This window comes from Colius striatus, chromosome 1, assembly GCF_028858725.1.
Source record: "Colius striatus isolate bColStr4 chromosome 1, bColStr4.1.hap1, whole genome shotgun sequence".
Lineage (NCBI taxonomy): Eukaryota > Metazoa > Chordata > Aves > Coliiformes > Coliidae > Colius > Colius striatus.
Genome location: NC_084759.1, coordinates 122,638,016 through 122,663,500, shown reverse-complemented (window position 1 = coordinate 122,663,500; position 25,485 = coordinate 122,638,016). Strand labels below are relative to the sequence as shown.

The following is a 25,485-nucleotide window of genomic DNA, read 5'->3' as shown; positions in this document are numbered from 1 at the left end:
GGTGGGTTTTGAGAACAACTACCTCTGTTTTAGGCAGAGCGACAGGCTGTGAATACGACTGTTCAGGGATCTGCTGCAGACATTGTCAAAACAGCCACTGTGAACATTCAGAGATGCCTGGAAGCTTCCTCGTCTGTGATCAAGTCCCTTGGACATCTGGAGAGCTCCCTACAGACAGATAAGACTGGTATTCTTGCCTCTTCCTTGCACACCAGAGCAAAGTTTTCAGTGTTACTAACGTTAAGAAACAAACAAACAAAAAATTACTCGCAAAGAAAAGTTAGGGCCTTTGGGCTAGGGGTGGGAAACATCTTATTTCCCCACAGCAATAAGTCTGTGTATAACAGGCAAGGAAGTCATAAAGGAGGAGGGAGAATGTCTACTCAACACATAAACTAAAGCAAATGCTGTGATCAGATCAGAAGCCTGGGTTGCCTCAAAGCAGATCTTGCAGAGGTTGGCAGTGGGAGTTCAAATGTGATATGATCTGTGATACTACCCCTGAATTGTTCAAAAGTAGGAAGGAGAAACTAAGCAGAGACTGTGGCTTCAAAGGCAGTGAAATAATAGAGTGGAACAACTTCTAGTTCCAAAAATACATATTTTTGTTAGAATTAAGTCTGGAATTTGTCGACTGGAATTTGATGTACGGAGGCTCCACAAGAGTATTATATGAAGCACATATCATCATAAATTTCTTCAGGCTGCAGATAACAAAGCTGTGCTGGGGTACTCATTCCCAGAGGAGTGCTAGGAACACTTTTTTTTAGCATAATGTAGACTGTGTTTTCTTTCTCAGTCATATATTTTTAGAAAGACAACTGAAGAGATGGTGCACTGCCTTTCTTTGATAGCTCATATGCTTCAACCTGAAACATGAATCTGTCTTAATACGAAGAGTTTGATTTGTAGGACTTAGAAGAAAAACGAAATAATTAACTGCCAATCCTCTAAAAATATGTCAGGGAGTTTTATTTTGGAGAGACAGATTCAGAGGTTTGCTATGAGTAAAAGGCATATGCTCTGTAGAACTTCCCACCCCTTCCAGAAACAGCAGCTACTGACCTTTGGCCAATGTAATTAAAGGAGGGTGAGTTAGATGTATTTGTGACAGTTTTTCCTCCTCTGACACTAGTTGTTTCAAGGACTGAAAAGAATTATCTTTCAGCAAATTATAAATGCCAGTGTCATCAGAGAAACATCCTGTATCATGTGGTTTCTTCAACGTTGCTGCTTTAGTGTGAGGCTTGTGTGAGGAACTGATGATGCTGTGAAACCCTTCCTGTAGTTGTGAACCGTTAGGTGGCCTGAAAGATAAATAGCTTTTGAGTCTTGTGTGTGTGAGGTTGTATCTGTGTATCTCTTTTTTTTTTTTTTTTTTAGAAAAAGCTTTTACCATGGAATGATTTGTTCTGTTTTATTTGTGTCAGGCAAGGCCTACCAGGATCCTGTTTGTGTTAGCTGCTTACTTGTTTATTCAAAAACTGCTCTTTTTTTTTCTTCCCTTTTTTGGTTTTTTGCTTTTTTTTTTTTAATCAAGAGTAGTAGCTGCAGTTTCAGATTAACTGCATTTGGAAGGAGGCTTACTGCCTTTTTAGACTAGCCATTAACATGATTTTGGAAGAAAAGCAGAATCCTAATTCATTGCCAGAGAGAAGGTTGTAAACCAACTTCTGATTAAACTTGACACGATTTTGTTTAAAATTTACTTTTAAAACAGATGGTTCAGGAGACATAACTGTCTCTTGTTTCTATTATGATTCATATCTTTATAATGCAGGGCTGCAATGTTTATATGTAAAATGCTTTTCATTAACATTTTTCCCTCAGTAGCTGTACAAATATTGATAGAATAGTAATGTTTTGTGGATTTATGTGTAGGCATAGGCTTTTTCATTGTACAGTTCCTCATGTTCTTTTTCTCAAGAGTTGGGGGGACACACAAGGGGGTTTTGACAGAAAGAACATGCCTGTGAGTAACGGTATGTAACAAACTGTGCTCTTCGCCTATGTAGGAAGGCCAGCGAGGAAGAGAAACAGAGGGATGTTACGTTGCATCAGCGGAGCTTTCTTTATCCTCCAGCTCCATGATGAGCTCCTGTATGAAGTTGCAGAGGATGATGTTATCCAGGTACAGCCACACAATTGCTTTTACAGCTATCTAACTGCATTACGATGTTTCAGACAAGCCATCCTAGCTTCTCTTCCCTGGATCCTCGCTTGCTGTGTGCTTAAAGGTCTGTGAAAAAAAGAGTTGAACTGGATGAAAAATGGTGTTTGTATCCTTGATTCCTTTATTTTCAAACTCAAGCCATCTCCATGGCTGAAGTTAATTATTTCAACGTGTGCTTTGCTGCACAATTTCCTGGCAGGACTTGAATAGTGAAGTAGCTTAATGTTGTTGACAGGTGCAGGGAGAAGTTTTTCCTCCTTTGAAGGTATTTTTGCCTTCCTGTTTACACTCATGCTTTCTGGTGCCTAACTCAAAACATGTATTGTTACAGCCATGGTTTGTACTCTGTGTAGGGAGAAGAGGTTTCTGTGCTTTTAGTACTTGTTTCCTCGTTCCCTACCTGTTTTTCTGTGTTATGGTGCTGGTTAGCAGCATGGTAGGGATAAGAAGTGTGCTGTGTGAGCTTAAGGTACCTTTCATGTGCATATGTGTCTGTGTGTGCTCTTCCACCCCCTAGCTTTAAGTAGCGTTTTAGCCATGTGTTGCCAGCTCACTGTTTCCCCAAGTCCTGAGCACAAATGCAGGAAGGCTCCTAGGTCATGCTTCCATAGCTTCAGGATGCCTTTCTCCCACTTCTGTCGTGTGCCTGCACACCTGTAATGACAAAGACCATTTCCTGGAGGCAAGGAGTGACTCCTAGCCTGAGAGAGCTTTCAGCAGTAGTGACTGGCCTGACCTTTTTTCTTTTAAAATTCACTAAGAACAAAAGGTTTCATATTTTTCTCTTGAATCTCAGTTCAAGCTTCCATTCCTTTTGACAACTCTGCTGTTTCCATTCAGGCAGGCAGTTTTAGAGATGAAAAAGCTCCTAATTTTCTTTCTGTAGAAATCGTTAAGTCCCCTGAGTGTAGGTTTTACGTCTTTAGATAATGACTCCGAGTTATCACGGTGACCTCAGAAGAACTGGGGACAAGTGAGTGGATTTGTTTGTTGTTCATTGTATTGTATTTTTCATTAACCACCTCAGCTTCAAAGGCAATTATTACCAGCTTTTCTAACTGCCTTCAGAGATATCCTGTCCATAGATTTTTCTGGGCAAGTTACTTAAACCAGCATATGTACACAAGGCCTGTTACCTAGACTTTGACTTTCCTTGTGTGTGTTAGATCTGATTTTTTTCCAAGGATTTCTATCTAGCTGAGACGACAAGAGTACTTCTTACCCCTTTGATTAATTATTTTTAGGGCCAGAAAATATCATTATATGTGATAATATGGCCAGCTGTGTTTTCAGATGCATCATTTAGAATAATCCTGGAGTGGAAAGATGTAAGTTGGAAAGGATCTCTTGAAGTCTCTCCCTCTTAAGCCCCTACTCAAAGTAAGGCCTGATTTAATTAGTCCTTTTGAATGACAATATACCTTGCACTAAAAAAGAAGCGAGCATTTCTTGGTTTCAGTATTAGTGACATTTTTTTCATCCTACTGGCACCAAAGCTTTATGATAGTGTAAATCATGTATTTCTCTGCTGCAACAGCAATTTTTATTCAGACAAGTTAGTTTAGTCACATGCTTGGTGCTGGCTCTGGCTTATTTTTGGCTGCTGAAATGCACAAAAGAAAACTAAAAATATCTTTCCAAGTATCTAGGAATTTGTGCTCCAGTCAGAGTATCATTACAAATGGTTTGTAAGAGAAACAACACTACTGGTCATCCTGTTTTCATTTGCAGCTAGTGAGACAGCTTGCCCTTTTTTAAAAAGGCAATACCTGTGTTTTGTTTTGCTGAGGGTGTGAAATGCTTGGAGGTCAGGGCTTTCCTAGTCTGTGCAGAATGTCAAAGGGAAGGTAGGGAGGTTATCACAGTAGGAAGGCTCTGATGATATTGCCAAAAATGTTAACACAAGAGGCTCAGCCTTCTGCCTTTTCAGCTGACCCTGGCAACAAGCAGTCAGTTAGGAACTTAAAGGTATAGACTAGATTAAAAATCAAAGGATAGATGCTTTTAAACTGCTTGTTTCTTCCCAGCATCATCGCATGTATGTTTTTAAGGTGGCCAGTGTTTTTCCAAGCTTGTTTTAGCTGACCATAAAGAACCCCCGAAATGGTGCTGTTTGCTTAAAGTCCAGGAAATTCACAGCCCAAAGCCCCCCATGTGAGGACATTGATGCATGTCCTGTCTCATCCCATCAGCTTCCCCAGGAACCTCCTGCAGGTTTTCATATCTCCCTTGCAGCCACTGTCCCTCATTCTAGGTGCAGGAGCCTTCATTTGATGTTCTTCACTGTGTCCTGGACCTGTGACCCTTCTCAGAGGATATCCCTCTGTATAGTTAATGTTTCTTTTGAAATATAGAGGCCCAAACTTGATCAAGGCTGTAGTGGTTTGGATAGTGGAAAACTGATCTGTGTATCAAATAAGCATTGTTTTCTTTTTCTATGTTCCAAAACTGCATTTCCTTTCTTTCTCACAACAGTGTGCTTTCCTTAAGCCCTGTTTAGGTTTTAATCTCTGTTTTTTTTTCTTGCCCAGACAGTTATTTTCAACCTTTTTTTTTTGAACAGTAGATTATTTCTATTTTAGTTCTCTACTCTGCTTCTTTGTACTTGTCTGTGCTGAATTACATCTGATTTCAAAGCATTTTTCTAGGTTATACAGGTCATTTTGAAATGTAATATATAATGGCACAGGGACAAATCTCCCCCTAGCTCTTAATGCTATTGTAAACTGTTGTGCTCTGATTTCCCCAAATCCCCTCCCTCATTCCTCAGTAAAATCTGTGGATAAATTTATACTGTGGATACCTATGAGGGACTTATGAAAATTCCCAGAAGGATCAGAAAGCTTGAATAGTTCCTCTAGCTGACGTGAGGACTCTCAATTGCTTTGAAGCCTCTTTTCACTCTGGTGTGGAAAGGTTCATGGGATGGATATAGACTGAAAAATTCAAATAAGCAATCCAGGACAGACTGGATTACATGTGGGTTTTGCAGTAGGAAAGAGATTCCCTTTATCTAGGGCATGTATATACAGTCAGGGGAAAAAAAAATCCAGTCTCTTACAATCCAAAACGTTGCAGGCAAAAACATCTTCTGGTCCTCTATCCATGTACTGGAATGAGTGTTTTCTTAGGAGTACTTTTGGAGGGCAGCAAACATTGGATTTGCCTCAACGAGATAAAGAGGGTGAGGCTGGGTGGTATTTCTAGCACCTGCATTGAATGTGATCTGCTTTCCCAGAGATGGGTAGTTTGTTTTTTCACAGAGTGCCTCTCATGCTGACTCAACAAGGAGGAGCACTCTTCTCAGCCTCCAGTGTATTTGTTTTGTGTGTTGCTTTCAGTACACTGAAGTTTTCAGAGCAGACTCCACAAAACGCTTTGGATTATGTGGCTGGGTGAAAGAGGAGACACTGCAGGACTCTCAGGGGCTTAATGGAAGTTTAATCTTGCCTCTTTTCTAAGTAGTCTTGAACAGTGTGGAACTCTGTGCTGCAGAAAATGTTACTGGCTTCATAGAGTTTCTCTATTTATAAACCATAATTGGGATTAAAATATTCACTTGCATTCCCACCAGTGGTAAATGAACACAAATAAAAGCCGTAGAGGATTCCAGGTGTCCGATCACCCTGGCTTATTGACAGAAAGCCGTGTAACCATTGAAGTTACTTGGGCATCTGATGTTTGGCCTTTTCTTGTAGGTCGCTCAGATTGTCAAGCACGAGATGGAAAACGCCATCAAACTCTCAGTGAAACTGAATGTTAAAGTGAAAATTGGACCAAGCTGGGGAGAGCTGCAGGACCTGGAGCTCTGACATCAAATGCAGCTTTCTCGTGTGTGGCACGATGGACTGGGCAGGGCAAGGGCCTGCATGGGGAATGATCCTCCTGTTGTCATGCTTCTACAGACGCCCTTGCAAGCTGCCTTCTGAAATGTGTGCTGGAAGCTGGTAGGAATTCACCAAGCCAAAACCTTCGAAGGTCAGACAGCCTGGTGAAGCGTGTTTACAGAACTGTGAAATTATTAACTGCTAACAGCACAGTATTTATATGAATTCTGTTAAAATATGCTTGATCTTGTAATTTAAAGCTAAACCCCAAAGCCTAATGAATTTAATACATATGAAATGAGCTGGATTATTTTATTAAAACAAGGCACAAAGATAATTTGGCAGTTCCTGTTTTTAATTGTGTCTAGGCCAAAAAAAAGTCAATTGTGTTTGCACTTGGTGTTGAATCTCTATTGATCCTCTCCTAGGATCATTTTGTACTGAAATCTGCTGCTGATATTCATGTGCCCAACTGGCTTCACCGCTGGCTGGATTTCTCACTGAGCGTCCTCCGACTTTTAGGAAAGTGTTCTGGTGCTTGACTGCCATAATTCATCCTACTACTCTTTACAATTTGGCCTTCAGAGACATATTGTTTGGGCTCTCTTGTAGTTAACACAAAATCACCAGCAAAAACTGAGATGCATCAAGAAGAGTGTGGCCAGCAGGTCAAGGGAGGTTCTTCTCCCCCTCTACTCTGCCCTGGTGAGGCCTCATCTGGAGTCCTGTGTCCAGTTCTGGGCTCCTCAGCTCAAGAGGGACAGAGAACTTCTGGAGAGAGTCCAGCACAAGGCCACCAAGATGATCCGGGGACTGCAGCATCGTTCATACGAGGAAAGGCTGCGGGAACTGGGTCTGTTTAGTCTGGAGGAGACTGAGGGGGATCTCATTAACATTTACAAATATCTAAAGGGTGGGTGTCAGGAGGTTGGGACATCCCTTTTTTCTATAGTAGCTATCAACAGGAAAAGGGGTAATGGGATGAAGCTGGAACACAAAAGTTCCACTTAAATATAAGAAAAAACTATTTCACTGTGAGGGTGACAGAGCAGTGGCACAGGCTGCCCAGAGGGGTTGTGGAGTCTCCTTCCTTGGAGGTCTGAAAACACACACATTATCTAATTTAATGTATTTTTTCTGCATCCTCTGTCTACGGCTTTTAAGATGAAACACATGTGGTACAAGCCAGAGGGAGAGAGTGTGCGCACACGCTGTTGGAAGTGTCTGCTGTTGGATGGGGTTGTGCCAGACAGCTCCTGCAAGAATGTGAGGGAAATATAACATTTATAAATATCTAAATGGTGGATGTCCGGAGGTTGGGGCATCCCTTTTTTCTATTGTATCTATCAACAGGACAAGGGGTAATGGGATGAAGCTGGAAAACAAAAAGTTCCACTTAAACATAAGAAAAAACTATTTCAGTGTCCAGGTGAGGGAGCCCTGGCACAGGCTGCCCAGAGGGGTTGTGGAGGCTCCTTCCTTGGAGGTCTTCAAGACCCGCCTGGACATGTTCCTATGTGACCTGATCTAGGTGAACCTGCTTCTGCAGGGGGGTTGGACTAGATGATCTCTGAAGGTCCCTTCCAACCCCTACCATTCTATGATTTTATGATTCTATGAATATATTAGCTAAAATCTCAATGCCAATTCATACTTTTGTGAAGAGAAAAAGCCTGCCTTGGCCTGGCTAGCTGAAGTGATGGACTTGCTGGTGTCTGAGATCTGATGTGTCAGAGGTCTTGCTGAAGGGTGACCTGTGATGGTTCTTTCAGAGACCCATCTCCCAGGGAAGCGTGACTCCCTACCTTTTGGTAGCTTCACTGAAACCTGCTCAGTGCATTGCCACAGCGTCTTTGACTCCATCCCTGTGAAGAGGGAAAAAGGCTTTTTTGGGCATTTGAGCTGGTCCCGAGACTGACTGGGGTCAGCTGCTGGGATTGGATGCATCAAAAAGAGGGGCAAGGAAGGAGTTCGCAGGGAATTAATCTGCTGTTGTTTCGCGTTACTCTCCTTGCCAGTACCTTCTGGTCTGGCTAAACGTGACATCACATGATTTTGTTTCCCTTTCAGATGGTTGTGATGGTTATACAAGTTCAGCTTCACGCTATACCTGACCTTGAATTCTGTTATTTTCATCGTGTAGCCCTTGTATGTTACAACCAAGGGAGGACAAGTGTGTCCCCTCATCTTCTTTATGCCTCTAATTATTTTATCCTGTCTTTCTTCTGCAGTTCCTCCCTCCTGTAAGCAATCTCCATCTTTCCATTCTTGCCTCCTGTGAGAAATTTTCAAGCCCCTAATTATTTTATCATTTCTGAACTTTTGCTGGATCCTTTTTAGGAGCTCTGCTTTTGAAGTTGCCTTTATAGCTTGAGCTGAGAGGATGCATACTTGGCTGCCAGCAGCCAGAGAATGTACATGAGCTTGTTAACTTCAAATGCGGCTCTTTTGGCCCAGCCATTATCCCTTCATCACAAGCACCTGGCACTGAGGTTTCAAGAGCACAGTGAGTTGTAGCAGATGTTAATGGGGCCTCTGTACAAAAGGCCACCTCCTGTACCCATGGCAAGGAGGTCAGAACTTAGATGGTGTTTAAGATCCCTTCCAACCCAAACCATTCTACGAGTCTGTGACTGATCCATCACCTGCCTGCTGTGCAGCAAAACAGACGCCTGGTTTTGCAACCAAGCCTTGGGCAAGACAGCCTTGACTGCCCTTCTCAGCACCGACATGACCTTCTTACCTGGGTTGCATCTCACTTTACGTTGATGTCTTTCCTTCCTGCCTGCTCTGTGCTGTGGTTTTCTACCACATCTGTCACCTGATGGCCAAGCTCTTTATCCACAACCGATTTAGATAGATGTTTGTTTCTTTCCTGAGCTTATTAAAGCTTTTGTTACTAACAGATCTGAGCCCAAGCACCCTGGTGTCTGACCATTTGTGCGCTCAGCCTGTGAAGATGCTGGATTGGACTCATTATCAATTCACACGGCCTAATGATTTCCTGCCCCAGGGTGTCATGCAGTGACACACCTGTGCTGCATTTCAGGCCTCAGCGAGCTGCTGTAATTTGAGTTGCTTGTTCTTTGGCACATAACAAGGCTTTCCTCCCGCATAATGTATTTGTAATTTCAGAAGCATGGCTCTCTTGCCCGTATTTCTCAACAAGCCCTCTAGGCAGGGGTGATGTTAATCAGTGAGGGGATTGACACAGAACTAAACTTATTTTGCTAAACAAACTACAAGAAGTTCATTTTAATTAAGCGGTAATTTGGAGCAAATGAGAAGATAAAAGGTGGCCACTGCTCTGTGAGGGATATTAGAACTGCCTCTGAACTGTTGCCTGATTCCTGCTATTTACATGACTTAGTTCGGATTAGACTTAACTCTTAGTGAAACTAAGCAAGGGAAGCAGAGGGAGGCTTTACGCCAGGTGAGAAGAGGCACTCCCTAGAACTGTGCAGAGCATACTTGATATTTTCTGAAGTCAGTAGAGGGAGGCTGGCTGCCTGCAGACCTCTCTCATCCCAATCCTGTTGGGCTGAGGCCTGTTTATTTCTAGTTCAGGACCTGGTAACAAGCATGCAGGTTACTCTCTTTCTTCTTGTAGGCAGGATGAGAGCCATCAGGTTGTGTTTCCTCTCTCTTCTTCAGCTGTTTCGTGTGTTTCTGTCTTTGCTTGTCCACTCCTGCTGCCTGTGAGTTGGTGCTGCACAGCACAGGCAGTTACACGCCTGGTCCGGCAGCCCGAGAAGACAACCGATGAAGCTGGGGAAGGGGTGAGTGTTCTGTTTGCCACTTGGTGTACACGGGATCGCTGCTGCAGCCTAGTCCTGCCTTGTGCCTTCCGCTTCCCTTGCCCGGCTGCTGCACCAGCAGGTGGGTGTCTTGTCTGTCAGAAGAAACTGGGTTGGGATCCAGCCCTAACAAATAGTTGTGGCCACCAGGAATGCCTCATCTTCGCATTGCGTGAGGCTGTGTGGCCCAGCTCCTCGGAAGCAGAGCCCACTCTTTGAGTGCCTAGCAGCTATGTTCCATTCAGTTCATAGCTGCTTTCTTGTCGACTCAGGCTACTGCTGGTCTTGGGCAGAACTTTACTGGACACCTCCTGGTATGAGGAACTCCTGCCATTGATGTTTGATACAGCTACTTGGTCCTTTTCCTAATACACAGACCACAAGCTTGTTTTGCCTTGGTCCTTCTGCTGCAGCTTTTCTTTTGCCACTGCCTAATCAAAGTGTTCCACATGCTTTCTTCTAGCTGGGAAGTGGTGGGAGAGAGGCAGTTGACAAAAGATGGCACACATGTAATCTGATCTGATTTGATCCTCTTGCCTTTCTCCCACACTGTTTGCATTTCATCAAGAAAAGAGTTGTAGAGTTTTTTCCTATCAATCTGTAGCTGAAAGGAGGGGGCTGGAAGGTGGGTATCTTTGGCTCATGTTAAGACTCTCCTGGCAGAGCAAGTCAAACATGTTAAGTGCCCGTAAACAAGCTTACTTCTGCCCTCCCCAGATTTCAGCATGTAGGAGCCTGCATTTAACCTGAAGAGTGCTCTCAGCCAGCCAGGAAGCCCAGGTACGAGGCTCATAATTTTCCTGGGGGCTGGTATCATGATTCTGAGAGCCATGTGAACTCCCTGCAGTAAAGAAGCACAGGAACTTGAGCTGAGGTCCAGGTTTTGTCCCTGTGTGCGCTGCTGGCGGAAAGGACGTGGCCATCCCCACCCCAGCAACAACCATGCCTGCTTTTTCTGTATTCCTGAGTGAGTGAACTCTGCCCAAAGGCTTTCCTTAAACCATGTACCTTTGAAATACGATAAAGAATGTAGGAGGTTGGGAAAAAAAGAGAGAGATCTACACCAACTAATATCAATTCTTTCCTTTATTTTCTTTCCCTCCTTTTTTTTTTTTTGTTTGTTTTTGGTTGTCACTGGGGACTCGAAACAGCCTCAGTTAAAGATGCCTTAGTTTTCCTTTTGTGACCCTGATTTAGGATACCTGTGGAAACAGCACATGGTTAGCACAGGAGCATGTGCTTCACTCCCGATTCACCTTCTGAGATACAGGTAATGGCTCGTTAACAAACCCCACACCTATTCTGTCCACCTTGCCTTGACACCAAATCTCAATATTGGTTGCTATTTAAAAAAGTACAATGTTTGATTTGTTGATTTAATCACAAAACAAAACACATGAATGGAAACACTCATTTACGTGACTATTGCTTATACACCTAAGATGATGAGTTGACTACAAATGGCCACACGTAGTTCCTTAATGAGAGAGAGGGTGTTCTTACTAAGACCATACCGAGGCAAAAAAACCATTCAAGACCGAAAGCTGCTGTGCTTGAATTCACCTTTAGGTTACACGAAAGGATGTAGTGGGGGGCAGGGTATTTAAGGGGTGTGATTATCTGAAGTCTGGCTTCTTGCCTCTGTTAAAATGGACACGCTTTATAGATGGAGGAGTCCTGAGGCCAAACACAGCTCTTAGCTAAGCCGCAGTGTTTCAATCACTTCTTAAATTGTGTACTGAAAACAAATATTTTGGTATGCATGTCTTCATTACAGCGCACACGTGGTAGATGGAACGAGTAACCTGGTTTAGGGAATGTCTATATGAGGTGATTCTATACAACGTATAGTCAATAGAGTACTTAATCTATCTGCGTGAGAAGCTGTAGTCTGGTAACGCTTTTATTTCAAAATTTGAAGCTTAAATCAAAAATCTAGGAACAGATTCTTTTTTTTAAAGGAACAGGTTATACTTCATTGGAGACATGCCAGCTCTGAAAACACACACATTATCTAATTTAATGTATTTTTTCTGCATCCTCTGTCTACGGCTCTTACGATGAAACACATGTGGTACAAGCCAGAGGGAGAGAGTGTGCGCACACGCTGTTGGAAGTGTCTGCTGTTGGATGGGGTTGTGCCAGACAGCTCCTGCAAGAATGTGAGGGAAATATAACATTTATAAATATCTAAATGGTGGATGTCCGGAGGTTGGGACATCCCTTTTTTCTATCGTATCTATCAACAGGACAAGGGGTAATGGGATGAAGCTGGAAAACAAAAAGTTCCACTTAAACATAAGAAAAAACTATTTCAGTGTCCAGGTGAGGGAGCCCTGGCACAGGCTGCCCAGAGGGGTTGTGGAGTCTCCTTCCTTGGAGGTCTTCAAGACCCACCTGGACATGTTCCTATGTGACCTGATCTAGGTGACCCTGCTTCTGCAGGGGAGTTGGACTAGATGATCTCTAAAGGTCCCTTCCAACCCTACCATTCTATGAAGGGAGTATCCACGTGCACAAAAAGCACTTCATAACAAAACAAATATTTCCAGCCAATCTGGTCTGTTATAAATGAGGATTGCAACGTTGAATGATAGGACTGAGGTTAGGATTTTACTTGAGGTGGTGCTGCCTTAGTAGGAAAGGTGAAAGCACATGATTTCAACATCCAGCGCCAGCTCCTGTCCTTGGTTTCCATAAAGTGAGTCAGGTCGGATGTTGTGCTGGTGGCTGGGAATGCTGCAAAGTCTCCTTGCCTTGCACTAACAGCCTTCGGTAGCATTCAGGTCAGGCCTTTCGAAAATCCCACACTCCCTCTCATTTCACAATAAATCAACCGGGCAAGAGTTTTTTCCTCCCTCATTGAAACTTTTAAATGAAGAGGTTTGAGTTTGCTTTTTTTTTTTCCCCACGTACATGGTAAATCTTGATAGAAAGCATTTAACAGTGTGCACTAACAAACTTATACAACATATACATTACATATATATATTTATATATATAGAATGTTCTATATACAAACATATACAACTTTTTAGATTTCTACAGACTACAAGAAAATTGATAATTATAGTCACAAGTGGTGAACTTAACAGAAACAGTACTTTGTAACTGTCTGGAAAGATGTAAAATATGTAAGAGTGGAAAGCAAGATACAGCTGTGACCTGATGGGCAGTACTAGAGAAAAGTTGCTTAAAAGTCTAGTATTAAAAACGGTAAGTTTGAGGGATGCTAGTTTCTCATTTCTTTGTTGCATAAAAATGCAAATGGAAATCTGTCTACCAGCAGGTTATTTTTTCTTTTCCCCTGGTGTTAAGCTGTTGGCAGCCAAAGTCAGTCAGGCATTGTGTAAAAGACTTGTTGAAGACACTTTTCTCTCTGGGTGTGCTGTAGTGATTAGCAATTAAAAGTTGCTTTAAAATGTTTAATGTGTGATTCTGAAAGGAGCGAGCAGGCTCTAGCTACAGCCTGAAGCATTTCTGCTGAAGTCAAGGTAAGGAGCAGCTTTGCAATATTAGCCACACAGGCGAGGTACAGCCAAAAATTTACACAGAACTGGTGGCTGCAGAGGGGGCAGGAGGAGAACAAGGGCTAGAAAGCTGGCTGAAGGGTTTGAGAGATCGGCTGCCCCAAATGATTTTGTTGCCCAGAGACTAGTGGTTTTGGGCTATTGGGCAGAGCACAGGCAGAACGACTACACATTTAAATGGAAGATAGGGTTGCTCGAATGTTGTTCTTATTTATTTCTCATCCTAGATGCCTGGTTACAGTGGAGCTTCCTTACACAGTCAAGTGACCAGCTCTGTGACTTGGCCACTGGAAGGAGCTCCCCAACCCAGCTCCTATTGCACCAGAGCGGTGAATTTGCTGTTTGCTCACATGCAGACTCTCAACTCTTGGATGACTCCAGTTCCTTAATTCTCAGCAGAAACCTTGGCATTGCTTGGGCTTTGACCTTCTTCCCAACCAGTTTCTGCAGTTCTCACAATTACAGAGCAGTTTCTCCTGTGATGGAGGAGAACTTGTTGAGCTCATTCCCAGTTGATCTAGACCTGTCAGGGCCAGCATTTTGATTTTGCCCACAGAGAAATGTAAAAATCCTGTAAAATGTGACAGTCCTGTTGTGCTACAATGTGAATTAAAAAACACCTCAGATCTGCTCCAACCCTTTAACTTGTGCAGCTGGGCTGATGGTGAAGCCAGACTTCTTGACTGTATGGTTTCCTCGGCTTCACTTAATTGTAAGAAAAGGAAGGATATAGGAAAAACATCTTGGAGAGAGATCATTTGACTACTAGGATGACACAAACATCAGTGAAGTTAAGGTCTAGTTAGGACAGGGATGCTGCCTCTCTACATCAGTGTCCCTCCTTGAAGGGACAGAGGATGTCAGTCTTGCTTGTACAGAAAATTTTAAAATGCCGCTTTTCCACCTTTTCCTCACTTTCCTTTTCTGACTTCAAACTCTGGCCAGCCATGTGAAAACAAGCCTTCAGTGCTTTTCTTCCAAGCCAATCTTGGGGAAGTTTCTACCTTAACAGTTGACCTGTGTGGCAGTGAGGCTCTTGTAGGCTCCCATGGCTGCAGCATGCTGAGGGACTGGGAATCTATTTGCGCAGACAGGTAACAGGTTCAACTTACTGCAGGCTGGAGAGTTTCCCGTGAACTTCACTTATAGAAACCAAACCAACCACATTGAAGCAGAAGCAAAATAGTTTTAGCAGAATGAGCAGAAAATCAATTGCCACTCGCCCATGGTGTCACTTTATATCTCTGCTAATTCAGGGTGGAATGTTGACAACTGTTTTTCATGCTCCTTCCCTGACACCTCTCTTAATCTTGATCTCTCTCCCCTTGCTGTTTAGGGGTTACTGTGCATTTTCCTCAACATCATTTCAACGAACTGCTTAAGAACGCTCGCTGCTCTGCGAAATGCCAAGGAGCTTCTGAGATCAGAACTTGACAGGACTCTCCAACCTGTAACCCCTGCCATTTCCTGTCCTGCCTTTCCTAACTTGAAGAAGAAATTTCCTAAGCTGCTCTTCTATTCCTGCTACTGAGAAATAAGGCAACCAAGTGATACAGACACCATGGGGATGAAAAATGACACAGCCCCCCTTCAAGGACAACTGAGATGAATCTAGAGCATATTTTAGAAAGTACAGATAAGGATGACATGTCATGTGTTCTGAATTGCAAAATAAACCATCTATGCTCATGTTTTAATGACATTTCAGATAGTGCCTGACTAGCTACTTGAAAAATCTGTCAATTTTGGGCATAGGACTTTGAAGTTATTTATTCTTCTGGTAGGAGTTAAACAGCACTGATTTCAAGTGAGGTTTTTCAAGGGAAATAAATAGCAGATAAGAAAATGCAGCTCAACTCCTTTTTATGTTGAGAACAGTGGCAAACATGCTTGAAATGTACTGGCTTTTTGTAATGTCACTTTTAAAAAATAAAGGTTTTTGTCATTGAAGTAATTTCTCTTTTTTTTTTTCTCAGAATAGAAATAAATCCCATTTTTCTTCGGTCACAACATGCTTTCTTTTTTTTTTTTAGATGGCAATTAGTCATGCAAAGTTTATAAGTGCATTAACATTCGAGTTTGTACAGAATATTTTTAACCAGATGCACTCCCCACAGTTCATACCTACAGCTTCTGAAAAACTACATGCCACAGTGATGGTTGAGTTCCTTTTCGAAAAAAAAACATTGGCTGCTGCACAAGCCAGTTGTTGGAGTAAGACTCACATGGTTCCAGCTTCCATCTCACCGTCGGTCTGTAAAACTTCTCCTTGACTCCCACTGTGATGAATCCCATAATAGTAACAGGAAAACATCTTCCAGGAGGGAAAAAAAAAACCTGTCTCTGGCCAGTGGCTGGTAGATTTGGGAATGAACGTTGCTTCCCTGAAGGGTTCTTAATAAAGCCACAAGCAGCTTCTTTGAAAGTCTAAAACTGGTACCACTTTTTGTCCTTGTACTTCAGCATCACCTATGGAAGGGGAAACAAACAGCTGTTAACCACTGCTCGTCAGGTGAGGTATCACCTGTGACATAGGAAGAGCTACGCAGTACTTCACCGACAGTGTTGTCAGGTCTCGAGTCCCTTGACAGCTTGTGTTGAATTTCATAACTGTTACATTTTAAACAAATAAATAAAGGTTACCTGTTATTGCTGTGCATGAAAAGATGTTTTTCCCCAAGGACCTTTAACTACTTTTCTTGAGAAAAAATCATTGATATTTACAAATATCTAAATCGTGGCTGTCAGGAGGTTGGGGCATCGCTTTTTTTTCTGTTATATCTAGTGACAGGACAAAGGGTAATGGAAAGAAGCTGGCACATAAAAAGTTCCATTTAAACATAAGGAAAAACTATTTCACTGTTCAGGTGAGGGAGCCCTGGCACAGGCTTCCCAGGAAGGGTGTGGAGTCTCCTTCTCTGGAGGTTTTCAAATCCCACCAGGATGTGTTCCTGTGTGACCTGATCTAGGTGGACCTGCTTTGGCAGGGGAGTTTGAACTAGATGATCTCTAAAGGTCCCTTCCAGCCTCTACCATTCTATGATTCTGTGTGTGTGTGTGAAACCAAGAATTTGCTTTTTATTTCTGTAAAAAAGAGCTTATCTATGAAGCACAGTAGATATGCCCTGAATATATAAACTTTTTGCATTTCTGGGCACGTTCATTCTGTGCACTTTTGCCTCACAGTCACAAAACACAATAAAAATGTAAAGGTCTTGTCTAGAGATGTGATGCATGTTAAAGGGGAAAAAAAGTGCATTTTCAGGAAGTATTCTTGAACGTTGTTTTATCTTCAAGCATAAATCACTGTATTTGATTCCCAGCCTTAACAGCAGGGGATGGAAGAGTTTTGCATTTCCAGCTCTTAAGCACAGAAGCTGTCTATTCCAGGCATGCCCTGTTCTACATAACCGTACCACAGTGCTGGACTACAAGTGTTCTGCTCTTCCTCTCAATAAGACCCATAAAAATTCCTATATACACATCCACCTACCTGTTTTCTGCCCTACTGCAGAGATGTGCTGCACTAAGCAGCTTATAAAAAAATCCTAACGAATCGGCGAAAAAGGCGAGAGATGAGAAGTGCCACGTTCTAAATTCAGAAGCTGGAGATGGATGCTCATTTATGAAAACAAAAAAAGCAAAAAAGTGGAGGGGGGCATGCAAGGGAAGTTTATTTTTTGCATTCTCATTGTTTGGGAGAAGGAAAAATGGTGTGTTAGTAACCACATGTACACATCAAACAAGACGACCGGGTGAAGGGGTTCCGCAAGGGAAGGAAAGGCTCAGCTGCAGGGTTGGTGGTTGGTAGTTCTGGGTGTGCAGTGGCAGGGCCCCTACCTCGTGTGCATGTTTGGAAAAAGCCTCTGCGCTGGCCATCATGCTCGCAGTCCTTTCATCCAGCTCTCCCAGCTTCTGCCCCCTCTCGTCGAGGGCGATGCGCGCACGAGTCAGGTCCCCGATGACTCCTCCCGCAGCTCCTCTCACACCTTCAATTCCACCCGATCCAGGGATGTGCTGGGCCAGGCTGCGAGAGGCTTTTCCTGCCGTGGCCTCGCCAACTACAAAGGAGAAACAGACAGACAGGGGTGAGCTGCTGGCTGTGGCTCCGTCAGTGCTTTTCATCCTTGAGCTGCAGCCTGTGTGATAATGCCATTTGAAGGCTTTGCTCCGTCTACCAGCACATCTACAGTGTAGTCATGGCCTCTCCCCACCCCCACTCAGTTGCTCAGAAGTAGCTACCGTGCTGAAGGAGTCAAGGGAAGGCAACTGAGGACCTTCCCCTTTCTTCACAATGCCAACTTTATTTTTTCATCAGTAACCTAAATCTTGGATACCACTCCATTCCTAGAGGATGAGAGCAGGAGGACCATGAATTCATTCCTGAAACAAATAACCCAGTAAATTACTTACAGAGCTCCTCTCTGTCAAAAGCTTGTCCACTTCCTCCAAATAGTCCTTTGAGAAAGCCTCTGTTTTGGGCTTCTGGTGTTTCCACAGGAGTAAACAAATCTCCAAGCATGTCCTAGCAAATTCAGGCAAAAGTCCATGTGACAAATTAGTGAGGTGAAAGAAGTTCTAGGTGTTTGCTTTATTTGCAATTAATGAGCCCAATGCATTGGATCTAATCAAGTAGGTTGAAAAGAGCCTGCTGTGTGAACAACAGTGAGTAAAGTTTGTATTTCATGACAGGTGAATAGTTGGGCTAACTAGATTCACTCATGCTTTCAAAGAGGTCAGCTTGGCATTGCCCAGTCATATGCTCATTACCACAGAGAAAAAAAAAATAAAAGCCCCACAGAGTGAAAATACCAGTGGTAAAGTCACGTTTTGCTTAGAAACAGCAGAGGTGACAGTATCATTGAATAAAGAGTTTGTTGTGATTTGTGTGTTTTCCTGTAGGCAAGCAGGGCTGCCACTCTCTGTTTTCTCTTTACAGCCTCCAGTGCTTGCTAGCAGCTCAGAGAGTTTGGTGGTCTGTTCTTTGGATTTTGTGTTTGGTTTTGGATTTTTCTTGTTTTTTTAAGTAAAATCCCATCACCTTCCATAGAGCTTCCTCCCTGTTACTGTGCATGTTGGCAGTGCCATCAGTAATGCTAAATGAGGCTGTCTCTGCTGGGGGGCACTGTTGTGGTGCCAGGTCTTGGACCCAAACAAATCTCTAACGGAGCTCAGATTTATTTGCAGCAGTACTAGGAAAAGTGAGGTCTCCAGAAGAAAACTGATGCAGCAAGCATGCAGTCCTGTTAGTGTCTGAAACCAGTGAGGCTGTGTGTGCTGAACACAAGTGCTGCCCTGTTGCTCTTGTTGCTCATCCAAGCCTCAACAGGCAAAAAGCAGGCGACTCCTGGGGAGGGTGACTTGCACTTTCTGCCTCTCTGCACAGTCACCTGCTCTGGGGAGAAGAATTACTGCAGCCCTTCCAGCCCAGCTGGCAGCTCTCATGCAGCCTGGCTTTGTTTTCCTAGGTAGCAGGTGATATCGGGTCATCTGTTTTTTGTACAGGGATAATGACTGTACAAGCCTTCCCCCCCATCCCCTTTGCATAAAAGCTGAGATAGAAGCAGCCACAGTCTGGCAGTACAGAGAAGCGAGGGCTGTGTTTCCCTTTGGTTGGTTGGTCTATGATGCTGTTAAGGTTAATATAATAAATAAGTAAATCTAGCTTGTAACAGGCTCTCACTATAGGTCTGTATTTTAAGGACACATTGATTGGACCTTCTGCTCATTTGAAAAGAGGTTCCCTGTAAAATCTTTGCCTCTCGTCTGAGGCGCAGCAGCGTGTAGACTCGACAGGCGGTGCTGGGATATAAGCGGAGCGGTTCAGCACATGTTATTCCCTAGGGCATAACCAGTGTTGGCAGGGCCATTTCTTTTACATTTCTATCCTAGTTCACTGCTAATTATATAACCCAGAACTTATTCACTCCTTCTCTTTTTAATTTTTTTCCCCTTTTTATTACTCACGTTTCTCCCCGTAACCTCTCAGAATTCCTCCTTTTCACTAAAAGACGTTTTAATTTACATTTTAATTGTAAAAAAAACCCCACACCCAACCCAAATCGAACATTGTAATGACCTTTAGCTCGTAATAAATTATTTTAATTAGGCCATTTCTATAGCTACTCTATTTCAATGTACAATGGGAAACGCTTTCCTCCTGTGGGAGAAGGGGAGTACCAATTATTAGAGTAAAAACAATGGTAAATAATTTAAAGAACTTATTAAATCAAACATTTTTTTTGGATACTACTAACCACACTGATATGTCTCATGCTCCCGCCTATCTGCTGAAAGCTGTAGGTGGCAAGATCTTTTTAGAGCTGAAATTAAAAGATGATAAACTATGGGAAGGAATTTGTGTTTTCACTGAGGTGGTTGCTGTGCGGTTGGACACAGGCTGGTACCAACTGCTGTAGCTGCTCTCTGTGTAGCTTCCCCTTCTTTCCCTTCAGTCATTATTAACAGTGGGCATTTCATATGTTGAGAGGGGCTGTGTAGAGTGCCATTTGGGGCCAAACCCACCTCTCTATGGAGACAGTGGAGATTGCAGTTATGTGTGGGCAGGCTGTGGGCTTGGGCCAGCCGTTAGGGCACAGGAGTAAGGTGACAGTGGCATGAAAAAGTCCAAACAGTGACACAGCTGCTGACCTTGCTGCTACTTTGGCATCATTCAGCTGAGGCGAGTGGGGAGGAACACGTCAGCCCTGCTCCCACGGCACAGCTTTCACTTCAAGTACTAAAAATTACTGAGTACTAAAATACTGTTTTTTTCCCCCAACAACATTTGTACTTGCTATTTGACACCAACTTACCATTTCTGGTAATGTCAGTATTATTTAACCACTTAAAACTTTGTCTTTTGGGTAGAAACCAGTAGGACAAGTTCTCTTGAGCAATTTGGCAGTAAAGAAGTGAGCAGTTTACATTTGACGAGCCAGGCCACTGGCCCTTCCGCACAAAGGCACCAAAGGAAGGTTATGGGCCTCCTTACCTGCAGGTTGTCACACATCTCCTGGCTGTACGTCAGGCGCTGGATCTCTGTGGGAGAGCTCAGGTACAAAGCTTGCCCTTCATTAGTGAAACAAAAGGTCCTCGCTATCCTCATGTCTGTTACAGGCAAATAGTTGATGTCCAGCAGCGGTCGAAGGCTGGGCAAGCTGAAGAGAAGCAGATGTCCAGGTTAGTCACCAGCTGCCATGTGTGATACACCTGCTTGGTGGCTGCATTTTAGACCAACATTTAAGTTTATGCTTCTTGTAATAGCTGAAGAGCGGCTCTAAGCTGAAAAGTTCTGCCATACACCTGCTGCCTTCCCGTCACACTTTGTTTCACTGCATAGAAAAGTTTCAGCTGCCTTGCCTCTATGACCCTTGGTCTTCTGCTCCTGACTGGGTTTGGAATGTGCCTGTGGCACAGTATGGCTTGGGCCACATGGCTGGGCAGTTGGCAGGGTAAAAGGCCTGTCCCCATGTATCACAATGGCATGGCCGGGCCCTGCTTCCACCCTGTGGACAAAGGGTCCAGGATTGCCTTTGCTGTCCTCCAGCTTCTTTTGGATGGTACTTTCCAAAATTTAAATGGCCTGGCTAGGGAAATGGGGTGCAGCAAGTTGAGGGCACGACTACAGGGCTACTACACAGTCAGCTCACTGGTGGAGATGACAAGGAAGGGAAAGCAAGTGCTCTGCATGTAAAATATTCTGAAACAATGAGAAGGGGCCTTGCTACTTCACAGTGGATTAACAGCACCCTTTCTGTGCCTGAGTTTTTCTGTACCCCTCCCTACCTGACTTACCGTAACTAAGCAAAGGCTTTCTTGTGTGTAAGTCAAAACCCATCAGCCATTGCTTGCCACGGGTGGGGATTACTATGAAAGCAAAGAGTTTGCTTTGTCATGCAGCTGCCTTAACTCCCCATGTGAAGCCAGGCCAAGGAACAGGCACGGCAGTGGGGAAGGCAGGGCATGAAATGCACCCGCTGGGGAGTGACTGCAGAGCATCAGGCACTCTGGAGCAAACGCAAGCGGAATGTGATGGCACCATGCCACCTCTTTGCTTAGTTTTGCCACAAGATTAGTTAGATAAGTACCTCAGTGTCATGATGTGCCCATTGGCACAAAAGCACGCCAGACAGACGCTGTTACAGAGGGTGACCACATCTGCTCGCAATAAAAAGGACGTTTCGGTGATGTTGTGGACATAAAGACATGTTTGGGAAGGCAATGAGAAGACTTTGGCTTGTTTTTCTGAACAAATGACTGCAAATTGATGATCACCCATATCCTGGGAGGAGGAAGGAGAATGCATGACAAGTTTCCTTTTTCTTGTTTTTTCACCATCATCAGCACTGTGTAGGTCCCTCCATACTTCGTACGGTGGATGCGTCAACGTCCCCACGCAGTCCAAGCATGCGAAGGTCAGCACGGCTCCTTTCAGTGTCATAACTGTGCCTGCAAAACATCGTTTCCTTGCACTGGCACCACGACTGAACTGGCTGTCAATACTGTGAGCACACGCAACACAGCTGGCATTCAGCTTTTGTGCATAAAGCCAACAGGTTAATTCAGCTAAGGTAACAAGTCTGCCTTGCTCAGGTCTTCCTGACCACAAAAAAAAGTGAACAAACAGGCTGCCAACAGCTCTCAGGCAGCCATTATCAAATAAACTATATGATAGATGCTATTGAATACCATAAAGATAGGCTGTTGTTTGTCCCTAGGTTGTACTAGCAGGGTGTTCCTTGGCAGTAAAACTACTCTCCTTAGTGTGGTGACTTTCCATCATTATTTTGCTAAATAAACCAGGAACAGCAAACCTGTTCCTGTGTATCCTCTGATTTTTGTTGTCGTTTTAATTTAAACACACTAAGCGCATACTGCCTCTCCTCAGACCTGACCCCTCTCAGCCCTCTGTTCTCTCCACTGTGACACCATCTGTCACTCACTCAGCCAAGGATCTCTCCTGGTACATCAACTTGCCAACATTTTTGTTTCTTTTCCTGAATGCCCTTCTGCTTCTCTGTTGCTTTCCGATAGCCAGACAGGTCAAACACGTTCCCAGCATCCCAGGTAGGATTGCATCAAAGCTGCACACAGGACTCTAATTTCCCAATATGAAGGAATTCTGCTAATTTCCCAGTCCTCACAGGAAGCGTGTAACCTTGCCCACGACACAAGGCAATCTTTGAAACTAGTGCAGCCACAGCGTTTCTGTTCATGAATCATAGAATGGTAGGGGTTGGAAGGGACCTTTAGAGATCATCTAGTGCAACCCCCCTGCAGAAGCAAGTCCACCTAGATCAGGTCGCATCGGAACATGTCCAGGTGCGTCTTGAAGACCTCCAGAGAAGGAGACTCCACACCCTCCCTGGGCAGCCTGTGCCAGGGCTCCCTCACCTGAACAGTGATATAGTTTTTTCTTATGTTTAAATGGAACTTTTTGTGTTCCAGCTTCATCCCACTACCCCTTGTCCTGTTGCTAGATACTATAGAAAGAAGGTATGCCCCAAACTCCTGACATCCACTATTTAGATATTTGTAAATACTAATGAGATCTCTCTTCAGACTCCTCCAGACTAAACAGCCCCAGTTCCCACAGTCTTTCCTCATAAGGAAGATGCTCCAGTCCCCTGATCATCTTGGTGGCCCTGCAGGTCTCTCATGAGCATCTTTATTTACCTGTGTGCTTTCCACGTAGCAAGGGACCACTGCTTGGTAAGTGTACTGGGAAATTTCTACCCAAAAGACCACTCAAAATCACATGTTTATTTCCCCTCTTGTACCAAGACAGATAATAAAGAGGAAAAGATTTGCACTCTTACCACTTGGCGACACCATGACTGGCTCTGACTGCCGTAAGTCGTCACTGGCAGGCAGATTAAGGGAGAGGATTAAGACCATACCGAGGCCCGTTCCAACCCAGAGGCAGGGGGAGACAGCGGAGTCATTCTTTCGGGCAAAGGACTCCATGAAATACAAGGCTGTAATTGCCTCCTTTGAGTCCCTGTCGATGCTGGACACGCTGGAGCTTCGGGAACGGCTGAAGGAGTTTTCTCTATTTTCTGCATAAATAAACACAAGCAAACAGACATAAACTGGCAATCCCAGATCAGGCACAAACACTGAGGCAAATGCAAACTCCCTGAAGAGTGAAGAAAACACAGTTTCCATAACCTGAGCAAACATTCTGATACTTGCACGATACCAGCTTGCTGCCAATGTGTAAGTACATGTGGAACATGCTGTCAGACCTCATCAGTTAGATCTGCATTAGAAATAGCTGCTTATTATGGAGATTAGCATAGACTAATTAGAATTTACAACAGCCTTAGCTCAAAGGACTTGTTCTAAATAGCATGAAATAATTTCAGACCCGTACGTTACCAATGAATTTCAAATTAATCCATGTATCTTATTTCTGCAGGACATGAAGGGAGACGCCATTACCGATTTCAGAGCACATGTCCTTTGCTCTGCTCTTGTTTCCATCTCTGTAATGTTCCAGCGTTGCATTCACAGCCATCGTTTATTGCCAAGCTATTAATAACTGCTCTCTGGGGAAAAGACACCCGTTGCTAAACCAATCTCAGCATCCAAAATATGTCTCAGAGTACAAATCAGCTCAGACTTCCCAGGAGGTGAAGCGAGAAACTCTGTGCCCTTTGCAACAAACGCAGAGTGAGCCTAAGCTTTAGCAGGCCACAGTGAGGGTCAGCTGGAGACAAGATTTGTGCTGTCCTCACTGCAAATACATCGGTACACCGGTACAGAGACACTTGTTGGACTTTTCAGAGAGAAGTAGCCACAAACAGGGTCCAGCTGCCATAGGACAAAGCATCTCTGCCTTCCTATCCTAGTGCCGGGCAGGAAGCACGAAGCTGCGCAAGGGAGGTCCTGGCAGTAGCAGGAATTGTCAGTGGCAATGCACTGGAGGCTATAAAACACACTGAGGCTGAAGAGTTACTGAAGAGTAAAGGAGCCAGAGGGAAGAAGAGAGTAAGGCTGGCTGCTAGCACAGTCTTTGCAAAACAATTTGTGCCAGTGGATGCTGTCTACGAACTCGTACTCAAAAATAGGGCTACATCATTGGAAATCTCACATGTTCTGCAACGGTAACAACTAGGGGACTGGAGATGGAGAAACAGTTGAAGCTCTTGGACCTGAGAAAAGGCTCGCTTCTGAACCTATCATTACCAAGTAGATCTATGTCTGGTATGAAATTATCCTTCTTATAGCTCAGAGGAAAGAGACGTCTCTTCAGAGACTGTAGAAATGGCTAAAAAGAGGAATATTTTCTGCCATCGTCGCAGACTAAAATTAGAAAAGAACTTTCTCATGTACTCCAACTTAAAAAACTAGGCTAGGCCCCCTATTGTATACACAGTTCCTGCTCTCCAGCAGAAACAGCAATTTCGCAGGTGAACCTGTTCCTCAGAAGTGTTGCAGCATTGTGTTGCCTTGTACCCAGATGACTCAGCATAAACTGCTGAAGTGATCCTCTTCATGGTGAATGCCTGGGGAAGACTGGAGAGAATCATGGCGAAGCAATACTGGAATCACACCAAGTGTTACTACATCTGCTACCTCAGCAGCTGGCCCCCTGGGATGGGGGTAAATTTACCTGCTATTTTTTTGCCATGCTTGGGCTCGTGCCTGTTCTTTGAGGGCATGCACAGCTTGTCAAACAGGAGCTTTGCAGGATAGCCATCCCTGGCACTTCAATCCCATTTGCATGGAAGAGAAACTTATGTTTAGCTGAACTTCTGAGCACTGCCCTCGCCCCGTTTCACCTGCGTGTAAGCACTATTGTATCTCTCTAGTTCTGGCTCACTACTGCTAAATATATCTGCACAAAACTGGGATTGTTTATTCATGTGCAAACAGAGCTTCTAAGATCTTGAGAATTAGGGCCTTCCATAACCCCAAGAACTTTGCACTTCTCCTACAGGGTACTGGTGGCCCAGCTCCTTCCTGAGCAGAGTGACATCTGCCAGGTAAAGAAGGGGAAGACTGTGATTTCAAGGCAGAGATCATCAGGGCTTTGCATACATACATATTTTTTTTTTACCCAAAAGGTACTTAATTTGAAAAAAAAAGGCGCCATTATGTGATTCACTTTCTCTTTAACAGGTGTATTAATAACATAGTCACTTAAAATT

The 25,485-nt window shown here is 43.8% G+C and overlaps 2 protein-coding genes across 3 annotated transcripts in view; one reads left to right on the top strand and one right to left on the bottom strand.

The window, feature by feature from the left end:
* POLQ (DNA polymerase theta) overlaps positions 1-5,985 on the top strand; it is a 53,479-nt gene extending 47,494 nt beyond the window's left edge. The window contains exons 28-30 of the mRNA XM_061988740.1: positions 34-187; positions 2,016-2,131; positions 5,872-5,985. Coding sequence (XP_061844724.1) covers positions 34-187; positions 2,016-2,131; positions 5,872-5,985 — 384 coding nt within the window. The remainder of the gene's footprint in view (positions 1-33; positions 188-2,015; positions 2,132-5,871) is intronic.
* A 9,769-nt stretch (positions 5,986-15,754) lies between these two features.
* STXBP5L (syntaxin binding protein 5L) overlaps positions 15,755-25,485 on the bottom strand; it is a 199,500-nt gene continuing 189,769 nt past the window's right edge. For both annotated transcript variants that reach the window (XM_061988737.1, XM_061988738.1), the window contains 6 exons: positions 23,149-23,388; positions 21,418-21,778; positions 20,322-20,487; positions 17,741-17,852; positions 17,168-17,388; positions 15,755-15,796 (listed from right to left, as the gene is read on the bottom strand). In XM_061988737.1, the coding sequence (XP_061844721.1) occupies positions 15,755-15,796; positions 17,168-17,388; positions 17,741-17,852; positions 20,322-20,487; positions 21,418-21,778; positions 23,149-23,388 (1,142 nt within the window). The remainder of the gene's footprint in view (positions 15,797-17,167; positions 17,389-17,740; positions 17,853-20,321; positions 20,488-21,417; positions 21,779-23,148; positions 23,389-25,485) is intronic.